We start from the raw sequence: 14,457 nt of genomic DNA on the forward strand, positions 1-14,457 counted from the left end.
GCAAAACAATGTAAGCCTTGATCGCATAACTCTATTTCTCTTACCTTGATGTTCGACGATGGCCTACCCAGCAACTGTCGAACATCATAGTGGATAGCTTTGAATGCCACAAAATGCCAAGGGGATAATGACTCTTGTACCTCGTGACCACTTCCACGACCACGATTCCCACAGAAGAAATTTCGGACTCTCCGGATCTAGTAAGTATCTCCTCGGTACTGAATCGGCACCGAACGGGGAAACCTGCGCTTTCTCAATAGACACACAACTGAATCAGAACAGTACATAATTTAGATATCAGTAATCTGGCCCCTCTCATTTTTTTCCTATCATCGCCGAAAAAAGATCACGAGGCTCGAAAGTGGAACATACTGCATAGACAACACATGTGTTCATTTGTTTATACAGCAACTATTGCAATGATACATGATAGCGAAGATATATCCTAGCATTGACAATTGCCAAGAACGGAAATTCGGCATTCGTTGCGCAAGGTGGCTCGGGGCTGAGGGTTCGTGGCTTGGCAATAAGGCGTAGAGTGGCAGTTTGTCTTTTCGAGGTTGATGACGTTTTTTGCTTCTTATCTTATTGGGCTGAGTGTGGATGATGAGTCTTTGATGAAGGGGCTGGAAGCGAGAGGGTAGATGGTCAGTATTGTATGGTCAGTATTGTAATTAGAGAATGGTTTATTATTGTTCGGAGAAATTAATAGATTAAAATGCTAAATTACTCGCAAGATTACCTAGTAAAGGTTCATATTTCGAGATGAATACGAATGCGAATAGCCTAATTGAAAGTCCTACGCAATCAATATTGTAATATATTTATGAGTGTGGAAGTCTTGGGACACATAGGTGCTTGGATCATTTTCAACACACTCAGCGCGCGACCATCCACTTACACAAGAACAGATGAACCATCATCAAACACTTCAAACATACCGGCAAGCCAGCATTATCAGGAACCATGACCATTCTCCAAAGAACGGTTCTTCAAGCTTCTAGAAGGAATCTATTGCATGATTTGCATGACTAACCGGGATAATTTTGTACTCGTGGCGCAGTAGATTGCCCCTCACCACGGAACTCGGAACATGACTTGCTAATGAACCAACCAGAGTTCTTGTATAAGCCCTATGCTCCCCACTCATCACCGTCAGCTATGCCAATTGGGCTTTTAGGCCTGAGTGGCTCGAATCCCTTGCGAGACTGCAGGTGATTGATTCACTGCCCTAACTGTGCCTCAATCACTACCATAATCCGTGCTGTACTCTGCCCTATATAAGATCCTCTTACCCACCTCCATCTAAGCTGCCTACTCCTCCGCTTACATTGATCAGATCTCACATCTCATTTAATTCAAACATCAAACTTGTTGCGAACATCATCAAACATTTCAAACCTCAAGATATAATTCAAGTAAAGAAAACAACCCAAGTAAATCAGTTCAAACAGAATGTCCAACCAGGACTTTTATGGTGGTGGAAACCAAAACCCCTACCCACCACATCAGCCATACGGTGCCGCTCCACCTCAACCATATCCTCAACAACCTCAATATGGTCAGGACAACACCGCCTATCCTCCTGCCCCAAATTACTCCCAAAATCCCTACCCACCTCAGAACCTTCAACCACCATATGGCGCACCAGGTCCTTCTCCAGCACACTCTCCAGGTCCCTACGGAGCTCCTCCCCAGCAATCTCCCTATGGACAAAACCCCTACCCTCCTCCGAATGATCCATACGGAAACCAACAACTAAACGCCTACACCGATAACCGTGGCTACTCCCCAGCGCCCACTCCTTATGGCGCACCCGCTCCCTATGGCTCTGCACCCCCTGGTGGCGCACCTACCTACCACGAGCCTGGCGCTAATCTCCCGCCCCAACAACTCGATGCCAACGGTCAGCCCGTTGAAGGCGATCGTGGACTTGTATCTATGGGACTCGGCGCCGCCGGAGGCTGGGGTGTCGCATCTCAAACCGGTCGCGGCACAATGGGAAAACTCTTGTATGCAGCTGGTGGAATGATTGCTGGACAATTTCTCGGAAACAAAGTCAAGAAATATAGAAAAGATCACAACAACCGGGATGTAGAATACTATGAGGATGCACAAAGTGGACGGGAATGTTCGCCGCCAAGAGATGGTGAGGGATCACACTCGCAGCATGGTGGATATAGGGATGAAAAGTATAGTGGACATGGAGGATATGAAGAGGATAGGCATTCGAGACATCATGATCATGGACATCACGGACATCATGGACATGAACATAGAAGTCATTCGAGGCATTCTAGCCATTCTCATCATTCTCATGGAAGACGTCATGATGATGATCGGTATTAGGCGTGATAGGTAGTGGAGCGAGGTGCAAACACAAAGCGCGAACGATAAATGACGACGAGAAGTATTGGATGGAGTGGCGAGGCACCGAATATGAAACGGAAGGAATGGGACAAGAGGTTCGCCTCTGCGAAACATTTATATTCGGTTATCTCGATAACTGGATCTTGAATCATGGCGGAATTTGGCGTTGGATATGCTTTTTTATGATACGAAGACGGGACGAATGCATGACGATATTTCAACGAGTTCATTTCAGATAGTTAGCACTTCGGTGCGATATGATGGAGGAGGGATGAAAAAACAAAGTCCAATTTCCAGTATGAAGATCCATGTCTCCTTCATTTCTGTTTTTCGTTCACTGTTTACCTTTGATGTGAGAAATGTAATTATTGTAGAGAACCTGGGAGCTTGTTCTCCGAAGAACGGGTGAAAACCCATCAAGTCACGTTTACTTGTACCTGCTTCCAGCTGTTCATCCTATCCTTCTATTATTGGACAGACTAATGCAAGTGCCCGCACTTTCCTATAAATTGGTCGATCTTGAATCGACGATAGTCTAATTCTGTGGAGCATTATATCAACCAACAAGCCAATCACCAGTCTACAAGTGCAAGACAACCACTAGGCTGAACACTCGCGTCCATGGTACAGCTGCAATAATCTGCACGAAGGGCTTTTCAGTATTGGTACTTCATTTAGTAGAGATTCCATGCAAAAGGTTACCTGCGCCTAACTCTGATTGTGGAAGGAGATAGATCAAAGTTCCTTGTTCATATGCATCATACACATCCGAATTCTACCAGTAGCACTTTTGTTTGATGATCACTGCTACAAAGATTTGGTTCGGTCGGAATGGTTCGAATTCAGCTGGTGGCTATCCATAAACTGCACCATCTTGCATATATGAGTTGTAGATGGGTGAAACGTATGGTGGGTGAGGTTCAAATTACATTGGACCCAACTGTTGGATCGACGAATCACTGCATTCAAAGTCTAGATCGAACTGCATATCTTCAAAGATCTGGGGGCTGACATCAGTTGCTATGCCGTAAAGGTTAAACTATCAAGTGCCAATCACTGCCCGCGTATCTTACGGGAATGGCTCAATGCATATGCAGCACTATATGCCTATCTAGAACCAACCTATAGTATCGGGGATGGTAAAAATAGGTACCCCGCATCCGCATGATTCTAGCGTCTGCGTGAGGGAGCTTTGGCATTATCATATGTATATAAAGTCGGTATCACTGAAATATGTAGACTTGTGATCCGATTCTCAATTCCTAAATTCAATCCCTTAGATCCAAAATGCATCCCCAATACACTCCATATCTTTTCGCGGTCCCCTTTCTCGCCTCCTATCCATTGCCCGTCAATGCAGTCCCAACAAACTTCAACCTAACCGCCATCACCGCCTCAAACAACATCTCTATGTTCCAATGCTGGCAACTTACCGATCCCATTATCTCTAGTGAGCAGCCTGGTTACGGTAGCGAAATGACCTTACAGAATTTGGGCGCGATGGGAAATGCCACTTATGGATATCTGCCCGCCAATTTCCCCGGCGCTGCCCATGTAGCGCCTGCTCCACAGTTTGTTCCCTCTCATATCATTCATTCCTCTCTTCTGCCTCATCCAAAATGTAAAATAAGACAAAATGTAACCGAACAACCAGATACGTGGTTTTTCTCTCCGGAAAAATGGTCATCACCATACCCGAAACAAACCAAACTGCAACTTTTGGGGCAGGCGCAAATGGTATTATTGTGGCAGCGGATACGCAAGATAAGAGTGCGAATGGACATGTGACGGCGTCGTTGGATGAACCGGTTGCGACGGTGCAGATTCCGTTTTTGGGGGGTGTAGCGCCGGGGTATAGAGTTCTACATGATGGGGTTTGTGGGGGGGATGAGCTGGGGTTTAAGTGAAGAAGGGGGAAAGGCGGGGGATGTTGTATCCTGTTGAGAGGGCGTGGGAGGAGGCTGTATTCGAGATAGATAGGGGTTGTAGTAGAGATATACATATTGGGTAAATCCTGTATTGACACTTTCTTTAGAGTTGTTGTGTGTATGAGTAATAAGCTTTGGCTGAATTATCTTCTCATATTTTTTTAAGCGGGAAGCGTATAAACTTCAGTCTTTGGGCGGTTTCATCTCAAACCCCCGATGATCATACTCCCTCAATAGCAAAGCCCTCTCAGTTTTCAGCAGCGTATCAAATATTGGCCTCCTATTATGCTACACATGTTAGCGAGAAAGACCCACTACCTCAGTACTTCTTGACTAGACCCCTTACTATGACCTTCAGAGAGTTCACCATTGTAATGCTTTCGTTTTTTATGCTTATACAATAATACCCAGGTTTCATTATCGAGAGGACTGCTTGAATGACCTGAGGTCATATGAAAACGTAAAGATCACGAAGAAGTATTGATTATCCATTTGGACTAGTCTGCGGTGCAAGTGATCGATATTAGTGGTGCAGAAAGTATCAAATAACTCGAGCAATAATGGATCTGCATTCCCATCGCAGTTTTTAGAGCCTCCATATCAGCCCTCTCTGTTAGACTGTGCCGTTGATTGGCTTGTGCAAAGCAGCGATACTCGATTTCTTTTTGGATTTTTGAAAGAATTGTAGTGAGGAGATACGTGACAAGGATTACTAGACAGAAGCTTCAGGCTTTATTGTGATTTCTAATAGGGAAACACCAGATATTTACGAATATGCCCAAATCATCCTGGAGTATTCCAGGCTGAGCTGAATACTAAACTTGGACAATGCCCCATCGCTCTCTCACAATGAACTATTTCTATCCACAAATTCCTAGTAGTCAAAGAAACAGTCTTCTGGTCCTTTCGAAAAGACAAGAGATATATGCACGGTACTAGCTGTCATGAAGGAAGGACATTTGCGTGAAAGTTCACGTACGAATACAAGTTAGACCTTCTCATCACTCTGCTGAAGCCTTTCTCCTGTCATTTCTCCCGACGCTGGACTGCTTATTCTTTTCTTTTTCCAAGAAAGAAGCTGGATCACGAACCCACAGCATGCGGCTAATCCTGCAGCTGGTATTGCAAACACAAGCGTCCGGCTCAACGCGAACGACAATGCTTGTTTGACACTTTCCACGTACTGGGCTGGTACAAGTGTTCCAAGGTCTACCAGTCCCTTGATTTCTGATGCAGTAATCTTCCCATTTAATCCTGGAATTTCTGCCAATTTGCTTCCAAAGAGGTTAGTGAAGAGGATATTTCCAACAGTAAGGGCTACTACCGGCCCAAGACTATTACAGAAAGATACCAGCGCACTCGCAGTAGCTACGTCCGCTGGTGGAAGTGCTAAAGGCACAGCTGTAAAGGCAATCTGCTGAACTGTTCCGGTTCCCAAAGCGACTATGACTTGATAGCCCACATACTGTGCCTGGCTGCTTGCGATAGTGAGTGTAGATAACAGTCCAGAACCCACGACAGCTAGGCAAGCCCCAATATACATAATTGGGATGTAATGACCATAGGCGGTAATATAAGCACCACTAGCCATTGGCGAAAAAAGTAGCGTCATTACATAAGGTAGAGTGAGACTCCGGATGAAGCCGCGGAATGCCCAAGTACGGACTGAAAGTAGAATGGCAAATAGTGAATCTGTACTGCTATGACCATAGAAATGAAAAGTTGATAAAGGAGGCACAGTAAGGCTGTGAAGTTTCGTAATGCTTGAATCGGGATTGTTGCGCTAAGCGAAACGTTAGGAACGATATCCAAACTCTCAATCTAAACTTACCGATCTTGGAACCGAACCTGGAGATAACTGAAGGCTGCTATTTGAAGGAAAAATCCAAGTATACAACCCCAGACCTTGGAATTAGACCATGAGTATGTGGTACCACCCCATTGAGCTGCGAGAAAAAAGCAGGTTAATGCTGTAATCAGAAGGAGTGTGCCCAAGAAGTCGATTCTCAGAATCTTTTGCTTTATAGTCAGGCTTTTCCCCAGCTCCGATAGTTCTGGCGGCTCAAGGAAAAATACTATCAAAAAGAAGGCAACAAAACCGATAGCTTTTTAAATTTAATGTCAGAACCTCGCAAGAGCTTACAACAGAGATTACTACTTACGCAGGTTCAACCAAAAGCAGAATCGCCAAGTGAGCTTCGAATCTGTGAACAAGCCTCCAAGAAGCGGTCCAGCTGCGGAGGAAACACCATACATACTAGTAACTACTGACACGTATAGATAACGCTTTGCAGGAGGAACAACATTGGTAACGATTGTAAGTGTTCCGCACCAGATTCCTCCTGCAGCTGCACCACAAATCAGGCGCCCAAAATGAAGGCAATTGAATTCGGAGCGGCTGCACTTATGATAGAACCGACTTCAAACCAGAGAATGCTAATCAAGAATGCCCATTTTACTGGAAAGAATGTAAATATCTGTCCATGAGCTGGCTGAAAGGCCATGATTGTCAAAAAAATAAGAGCTGCTGTACCATCCAGTCAAATTGATTGACTTGAAGTCTGTTGCTAATCGAGGGATAGCCGTTGCTGTGATATCATCAGTGTTTGTGCAGAGATGGTATCAGTCATGGCTTACATATGATATAGTTATCGAGAGCAACTACCAAAACGGGAGCCATGATGCCCAATATGAAAAGAAGGAATTTCCATCCGCTTGGATATATCTTCTCTTGTGATGCTGCATCATTTTCAATGACTATGTTTGGTTCGATCTTCTGCGAATTGTAGGCTGGAGTTATGACTTGTTCATCAACTGCAACAGCTTTGGAACTTTCTCTACTAGAGGCGAGCGACTCATTCCAGTCCTCCCTTGAGTTATGCATGCTTGGAGATATTGCAGTTTGTTCCAGAACTCGATCGACGAACCTAGAGCCTCAAGAAACTAGAGTATTCACCGTAGGAGCTTGCTATGCGTAGCTGAATATTAAGATATAAAAGGTTGTCGACCATTTGGGTCCAGAAGAAATGGATGACGGGAGTTGTATAATCTTTTCAAGCCTACATAGGCAGTCAAGCATCGTGCGAGTTATTGCAGGTCGCTGATGGGCTGACATAACCTTGCCCGTGTTATCAAACATATCTATAACATGTTGGTTGGTTTACAGCATGGCGAATGGGGAATGACAAATGGGGAAGGTGACGGGGTAGAGTAACGATTAGAGTTGAAAAGTCTAGCGGTCTAGACTTTGGATTAGGGTTGCAACATTGATAAGGATAGGCTTAAACTAAGCTTCAATGGTCAACCATTGGGCACTTAACTATCTATGGCATGCGTTCTTCTACATTGAATTTGAATTTGACCCAAATAGATAGATACATATATTTTGAGATTGAAAACTTATCTTCAATCAAAAGTTAATACTAGCATGTAAATCGAATGTTTCAGAGCTCTGAAGTACATCATCGTGACGAGGGTTTTGCCCCGTAAGGCTAATAAAGGATCTGAGGTTTAATTCCTTCTCATTTTTTACCGAATGTTCTGAACGCGTTTGATCGAACAATATCAACAAGAAACATTATGATTTATTTTTGCATTCGTTAAGGGCTGTTTCAGAATGCGGATCTGTCATGACAATTCATATTCAGGGTGCTCCAATACAGGGAATTGGTTATTTACCCGCAAAATTGTGCTCTAAGCATGAATTGCATACAAAATGTTAAGTTTCTCTTCATAAAGTCTCACTGTACTTCTTCTTTCAATGGTACCCTTAACAGATCTGGCCATTGCAAGTGCTTCGTCTGTGATTAAGATCATGTCTTTAGTGATTTTAGCAGTGTATGGCACGGGTTTATTCGCCTCCTCAACAACCGGCCATAACGATTCAAGAAAGGTAGCCTTGTCCTCGGATGGGTTTCGCAACTCAACGAGTAAAGCACCCTTGGGGCGGCGCGTTCCAAGAAATAGAACAGCAGTAACTCCTGGATGCGCTCCAATGATACGCTCCATTTGTGTTGGGTAAAACTTTTCTGCCGTGATGAAAGATTGCATGTCATCTGCTCGGCCGCGGAACTGCCATAGTTCAGGATCATCTGCATGTGGAGAGAACAAATCTCCTGTAGGATATACAGGGTTCTCAGGAAAGATAGTGAAGATCGACTGTTTGTATCCGTCAAGACTTTCATTGAGGGTGTATGTTGCTTCGAATAAATCTTCAGATTGGTGGCGGAAGCTCAAATTCTGTGCCGGATGCATACGCATGTATTTCCATATCTTCGGGTTCCAAGGTCCAGTTGGATGGATAGTATGCCAGAACCCTTGCTCGGTTGATCCACAAGTTGTGACGAGCTTCATTTTTGAAGAAATGATATCTCCAGCAGCGATGGTAACATCTCCTCCGGCATAGAAAATGGTTTCACCATTCTGTGAAATGATTTGGAGAGCTTCAGAGTTGGTGGCAAGCTCTTCTATTTGAGGCGGAACTAAGATAAGAGCATCGACTTTCTTGCGTTGGACACAGTCTACGAGCATGCTGACTGTTGGTAGCATGCCCGACAACAGGTAAACCATTGTTGAACCACAGTAAACCGTGAAAAGTAGAGTAACCCATGTAGGACCAGCCTAGAAATACTTAGCAAGAAGTAGAGACATACGTTGAGATATTCTTACATGAGCAGGAGGAAAGGAGCAGATTAGTCTCCCTCCCAACATTAGCCTATCGGTGCTCTCGAATCCTTTCGGGGTATCGAGTCTTCTTTCTTTTACATAGCCCGCAACATACTCATGTGTCCAGATAATTGGTTTCGGAAAGCCAGTGGTACCAGAAGTATGAAGTATTACCAGCGGTTCAGTCTTGACCTCTCGGAAAGATTTCTCAAATGTGAAGTGTGGAAATTTCTCCGAAAATAGCTCTTCAAGTGTAGGTGCTCGCAGAACTTTGTCGTACAGGGCGACGATACTTTTATCAGCAGACTCAGGCCCTTGAGGTATTATAATCTTATTGCAATTGCATTGTTTGATAAAATTCTCATGGGCGATAGCATTAAATCTTGGGGTCATCATTAAAGTCTACAAGAAGTTAGCGATCACCGGATAAAACTCAACCCATAATTCTCAAAACTTACCGAGTATCCTGCCTTGCAATTGCCCAGCAGGATCAGATTTCGTGTCAGGTCATTAGGCCCCATGTAACACAGAGGCTCACAGGTGCTTGAGAATCCAAGAGCACGATGAATCCACTAGGCCATACCATTTACTGCGTTTGCAAGGTCGGCGTATGAGACCGACCGAAAGCCTGCATCGAAGGCCATTGTAGACAATGGTATTTCGGCATACAGTCTCTCTGGGTCGGTCCTTGCGATACGGTCGATCGCGTTTGGGAGGAGTTGCTCCGATCCAACTGCCTGGACAGCATTTTGGAACTTGTTGAGCCTTTCTGTAGCCATGATGAGACTGTAGCGAATTGTCGAATTCAAGATTTTTTTACAATAATGAAGACAGTGGGATGCTTCGAGGGGTAAAGTGAGGGCTGGAGGAGCTGTCAATCCAGTTGGTTTTGTATGCCAGATTTACAAGCCGGTAAGTTTATCGTTCTCACAATCTGAATGGTTCAAATGGTACGACAACCCAACCCGAAACCCAACACCGGGTATTCGACGGTTGAAGCTAGACATCACCTTCAGTTTTAAATGTCATTGAAAATAGACTAGTGGCTTTTGGATCTATCCATCATCTCCAAGTGTCTTGAACCATTACATAAAACATGCCCTATATATACTAGTATCAGCATGGTACCGAGATATATGCAGCTACCCCAGAAAACATGCAACTCCGAAAATCGAATCGCATATCACAGGACGATAAGCAACTGGAGGACTAACCTGGCTTTTTTGCCCGCTGATTTCTAGACTTGCTGAATGCAGCAGCGGATCTTGACTCCTTCGTCTTACTTTTTTTCTCCTTCTATCTGCAAATTAAATGTTTGATTCTCGCCCACCCCGAGTTCTCTCATGCCAGCATAGACAGTTTTGTCGTTTAATTCGTTAACTTACGAGGATCGAAACATGAATGTCCTAATAGAGTAGAAGTGAAGGCTCTGTAGTTAGTGTTATCATAAGGTTGGTCTTAATTAATCGCTGTTCGAATACATTCTGGAACTCTGGAAGTAGTTCCGTAAATTGATCAACCGAGATTGTCATAACTAGTATCTTCTTATTGTCAACTATTCTAGGTTAAAATAATCTTATATCCATGATTCGAGATAGAGTCTATGTGGTACTTGTAAGCTTATCCAGCTAATAGTAAAGTGTAATCCGCATTGCGCAGAGAATTCAAATCGAAAAAGACCAAACAAATACCCTATGGCTATGCATGAAACCCTAGCCATCATAGATTATATCGTAGTATTTCCTCAGCGGACTGCAAGACTCTTGACCGATATCGATGGCTTCTCTTTAAGTTCATCAAGCTCATTAAGCTCATTGAGTTTGTGATGTTCCGTCGGAATTGACGGTTCGAAGTTTGATCACAGCACTCTATTTCGTCTGGCGATCAAATTAGCCAGTCGTTCAACCAAGCAAACATTCGGTCAAACTCTGCTCAACAGGATTTCTAAGAGATCCGGATTCAGTGTTTTTCTCCAATCTCATTCCAATCTTCGCAATTTCGACGAGCGAAGCAAAAGCAGTCCATCAATTGTTCTATGAGACCTCAAAAAGAGTCTCGACTTAATCACTCTTTTCACATTCAATCTCCCACCCCAAACTAGTCAATATGAGGGATTTATGTTTCCATAGAGGTGGAACTGACAGAAAGGTCGCTTGGAATTGTTAATCTTGCAACGACAATTCTTTCAACTTAGGATTATGGCTGAAGTGGATTTGTCGCAGAAGATGAGGTTTTGCTGCAACGCATCACATGGGATGAGTTATTCACTTCTACATTGAGAAGTCATTTACCGGTCCCCTAACATCCCCGTCCTTGAAGTCGGAGAAAGCCAAGTGCTGGTTGGTCTCGGTTTGTTTTGGGCCACATTATCCAACGGCGGCGTCTATTTACTCATACTTCGCAACACAAGTCCGTGTCAAAGCACGAAAGTGAGGCCGTCGACAATTCTCGAGTTCTTTCTGGAAATTCCAGTTCCATATTGGAGGCTGAAGCCATCGTCAAGTCTGCGAGATTTGAGAGTTTGTCATTTCGTTGATGTTTGCGTCCTGGGCAGAGAATGTTGATTATATCGATAGATGTGTTGAACATAAAATTGTGACAAGTGAAGGCGGTGAATTGGCAGAAAAAGACTTGTGATGTAGGTAACTGTTGGTAAGATTATATCAACCTGCCATTGTCAATACTTGAAGTATTCATACTATTTGTTTCCTCATCTTTTCATGTCAAGCAGTTGTCAATGGACAAAAAGCGCGAAGTATGAAATTGGAACATGACGCTGTTCATCTCTTCCACATCATTGTCAAGAGAGAGTTGCAGAATTCAGCAATCCCAAGAACCTTATACAGGGCAAATCAACCAATTCATCCAAAAGATAATGATTTTTTGATGTAACTTACATCTGAGAGCTCCATCGAGAGATAGAGCTGAGGCAGATGATCTTTCGATTTGTGGTGGTTGATGTGAAATCACTTGGATACTTTTCACCCGTCTTGGTGACGGGATATCCTTCAATGCTCCCAAGCACTGTTCCTCAATGTCTTGTTGGCCGGTGTCGGATTTATGACTGACATTCTCGCATAGCATCGGCAAGATGGGGTTTATATGAAGTTGTTGATATTGGTTTCTTGAAGAACAGGAGGCGTCTTGAGGTTTGGCCTGTTATGAGCCTTATCGTTATGATAGGCGTATGCAGTGGGTGGGTGGGGGGGATTCAAACCTTAACCTACCACCACGCCTTTTACTTGACAATCTTCCAATCCACATCTTCCGGACAAATATTTGGAGTCGGCTTGTACCTTCATTGGGATTGGGATCGGGATCGTTTTGACTTGGCAAAAGAGTTATCGCTGCTTTTTTTGTCATGTATTGAACGTTTGTCATCTTTCCGCACTGTGATAGCCCGGGCCATTCACTGTTGCTTCTCCACCAAATGCTTATCGATGACTCCTCAGACCATCTTCCTGGCGTCTCTGGTGTTCTCCACTTTGTAGTATAATAGAGTTCGTTCTCCCCTCGTTTTCTTCACTCCACTGTTCATATCTACACTTCATTCCTTCAACGATTCTCGTCAAAGTTATCAAAATGGGAGAATTAGACACCAAGTTGGGGGAAATTTCCCTTAACGACTCAAACACATATCAAGCAACGCCTTTTGGTAAAGAAATGGCCAAGCACTTCCTTTTCGAACCAGGGTGGAGGAATTTGAATCATGGTATATTCATCAATTCCCAACCCCCCCTGCCCCTCCCCCTTTCCCCGCCTCCAATTCCAATCACCTAGCTTACGAAGTTAGGTTCCTTTGGCACTATTCCTCGTGCCATCCGTGAAAAGCAAAGACAGTATCAAGATGATTCGGAAGCTCGTCCCGACGACTTTGTCCGATATACATACCCTCCAATCCTCGATGAGTCACGAGAAGCATTGGGAAAGATTCTCAATGTTCCAACTAACACTGTGGTCTTCGTACAAAATGCGACTACTGGGGTCAATACTGTATTAAGAAATTTGGTGTGGAATGAGGATGGGAAAGATGAAATTCTCTATTTCTCTACAATATATGGTGCTTGTGGTTTGACGGTATGTACTTCCTAAAACCTTAGTGTAATTCTCTATGACTGCCATCAATTGATAGTTCACAATGCAACATCAAGTCTAACTTTTACTCATGTGATAGATCAGATATGTTTCGGAGGCCAATCGTGGCCTGGTCCAACCCAGACAGATTACCTTCCAATATCCCATCGAGGATGATGAACTCGTTGGACTATTCGAGAAGGCAATTGAAGTCTCCAAAGCAGAAGGCAAACGCCCTCGAGCTGCTGTATTTGATATTGTAGGATCACTTCCTGGATTGAGAGTTCCTTACGAGAAATACATCGAGATCTGCAAAAGGGAAAGCATGTATTCCATCGTTGACGGAGCCCACGGAATCGGTCACGTTTCACTTGATCTATCAAAGCTTGATCCTGATTTCTTCGTCAGCAATTGTCACAAGTGGCTCTTTGTCCCGCGAGGCTGTGCTGTTTTTTACGTTCCAGAACGAAACCAAGATCTAATGAGATCAACCTTACCCACATCACATGGTTTCGTTCCTGAGGGACCTAGGCCATTCAATCCGTTACCGCCAAGCGCTAAGAGCGTGTTTGTTCATCAATTCGAATACGTTGGCACGATTGACAATAGCAGCTATCTCTGCACCGCCGAAGCAATCAAATGGCGCAAGGAAGTTTGTGGTGGTGAAAAAGCCATCATGGATTACTGTAGCCACTTATCGCGAGTAGGTGGTAAAGCGATCGCAAAGATTTTGGGTACCAAGGTTCTGGATAATAGTACCAACACATTGACAGATTGTTGTTTTGTCAATGTATTACTACCACTGGAAATTGGAACATCAAATATCGACGCATTCTTCAAGATCAATGAAGATACCAAAATGCAGGCTTACCAATGGATGATGGAAACATTGATAAAAGAATACAAAACATTCATCGCCATAGCATTCGTGGACAACAAATGGTGGGCTAGATTAAGGTATGTGATAATTCACCTGCTCTTTGATTCGTGATTCATACCTTCGTAAAAGCTTTTCCACATCATATGTTTAAAAGCTCGTGTTCTGCAACAAACTAACAATCCACTCTCTCACAGTGGACAAGTATATCTCGAAATGGAAGATTTTGAGTGGGCTGGCCATGCACTTAAAGAACTGTGCGCACGAGTTGGGGATGGCGAGTATTTGAAGAAGGAAGAATAAACATATTTCTAACCATTCTATGACTTTTTCAGAATTAAAACGGGGGGTTGGATGGTGAAACACCAAAATATTAGTTTGAGCTTTGGTGTGATTTTGGCGTGGTCAGACTCTGAGATCGGTCCCTGTATGCTTCGGTCCCGGATTATCAATTATCTTTTTTTGGCTCTATCTTCAATACTTTTCCAGGAACGCAGAAATACTTGTGATGTTGGTCGCCATCGCTGTCGATGTCGCTGTCGC

At 43.8% G+C, this 14,457-nt stretch overlaps 5 protein-coding genes across 5 annotated transcripts; 3 read left to right on the top strand and 2 right to left on the bottom strand.

The window, feature by feature from the left end:
* Nucleotides 1–1,455: 1,455 nt before the first annotated feature.
* On the top strand, nucleotides 1,456–2,349 carry EAF02_010654 (uncharacterized protein; the record flags this gene model as incomplete). The annotated part of the gene is made up of 1 exon (XM_038906702.1): nucleotides 1,456–2,349. The coding sequence occupies one exon, from the start codon at nucleotides 1,456–1,458 to the stop codon at nucleotides 2,347–2,349; it is 894 nt and encodes a 297-aa protein (XP_038753572.1).
* A 1,308-nt stretch (nucleotides 2,350–3,657) lies between these two features.
* Nucleotides 3,658–4,277, top strand: EAF02_010655 (uncharacterized protein; the record flags this gene model as incomplete). Its single annotated transcript, XM_038906703.1, has 2 exons — nucleotides 3,658–3,941; nucleotides 4,025–4,277. The coding sequence occupies 2 exons, from the start codon at nucleotides 3,658–3,660 to the stop codon at nucleotides 4,275–4,277; spliced, it is 537 nt and encodes a 178-aa protein (XP_038753573.1).
* Nucleotides 4,278–5,286: 1,009 nt separating this feature from the next.
* EAF02_010656 (uncharacterized protein) lies at nucleotides 5,287–7,182 on the bottom strand (the record flags this gene model as incomplete). The annotated part of the gene is made up of 5 exons (XM_038906704.1): nucleotides 5,287–6,081; nucleotides 6,147–6,403; nucleotides 6,461–6,696; nucleotides 6,832–6,886; nucleotides 6,936–7,182. 5 exons carry the CDS (start codon nucleotides 7,180–7,182, stop codon nucleotides 5,287–5,289), a joined length of 1,590 nt encoding a protein of 529 aa, XP_038753574.1.
* Nucleotides 7,183–7,533: 351 nt separating this feature from the next.
* EAF02_010657 (uncharacterized protein) lies at nucleotides 7,534–9,742 on the bottom strand (the record flags this gene model as incomplete). Its single annotated transcript, XM_038906705.1, is given in 4 exon segments — nucleotides 7,534–8,918; nucleotides 8,967–9,365; nucleotides 9,422–9,535; nucleotides 9,554–9,742. The coding sequence occupies 4 exon segments, from the start codon at nucleotides 9,740–9,742 to the stop codon at nucleotides 7,992–7,994; spliced, it is 1,629 nt and encodes a 542-aa protein (XP_038753575.1). The 3' UTR covers nucleotides 7,534–7,991.
* Nucleotides 9,743–12,252: 2,510 nt separating this feature from the next.
* Nucleotides 12,253–14,217, top strand: EAF02_010658 (uncharacterized protein; the record flags this gene model as incomplete). Its single annotated transcript, XM_038906706.1, has 4 exons — nucleotides 12,253–12,675; nucleotides 12,757–13,040; nucleotides 13,138–13,994; nucleotides 14,112–14,217. Exons 1-4 carry the CDS (start codon nucleotides 12,546–12,548, stop codon nucleotides 14,215–14,217), a joined length of 1,377 nt encoding a protein of 458 aa, XP_038753576.1. The 5' UTR covers nucleotides 12,253–12,545.
* Nucleotides 14,218–14,457: the final 240 nt, after the last annotated feature.

This window comes from Botrytis sinoallii (assembly GCF_014898435.1).
Source record: "Botrytis sinoallii strain Bc 23 chromosome Unknown BSIN_026, whole genome shotgun sequence".
Classification (NCBI taxonomy): Eukaryota; Fungi; Ascomycota; class Leotiomycetes; order Helotiales; family Sclerotiniaceae; genus Botrytis; species Botrytis sinoallii.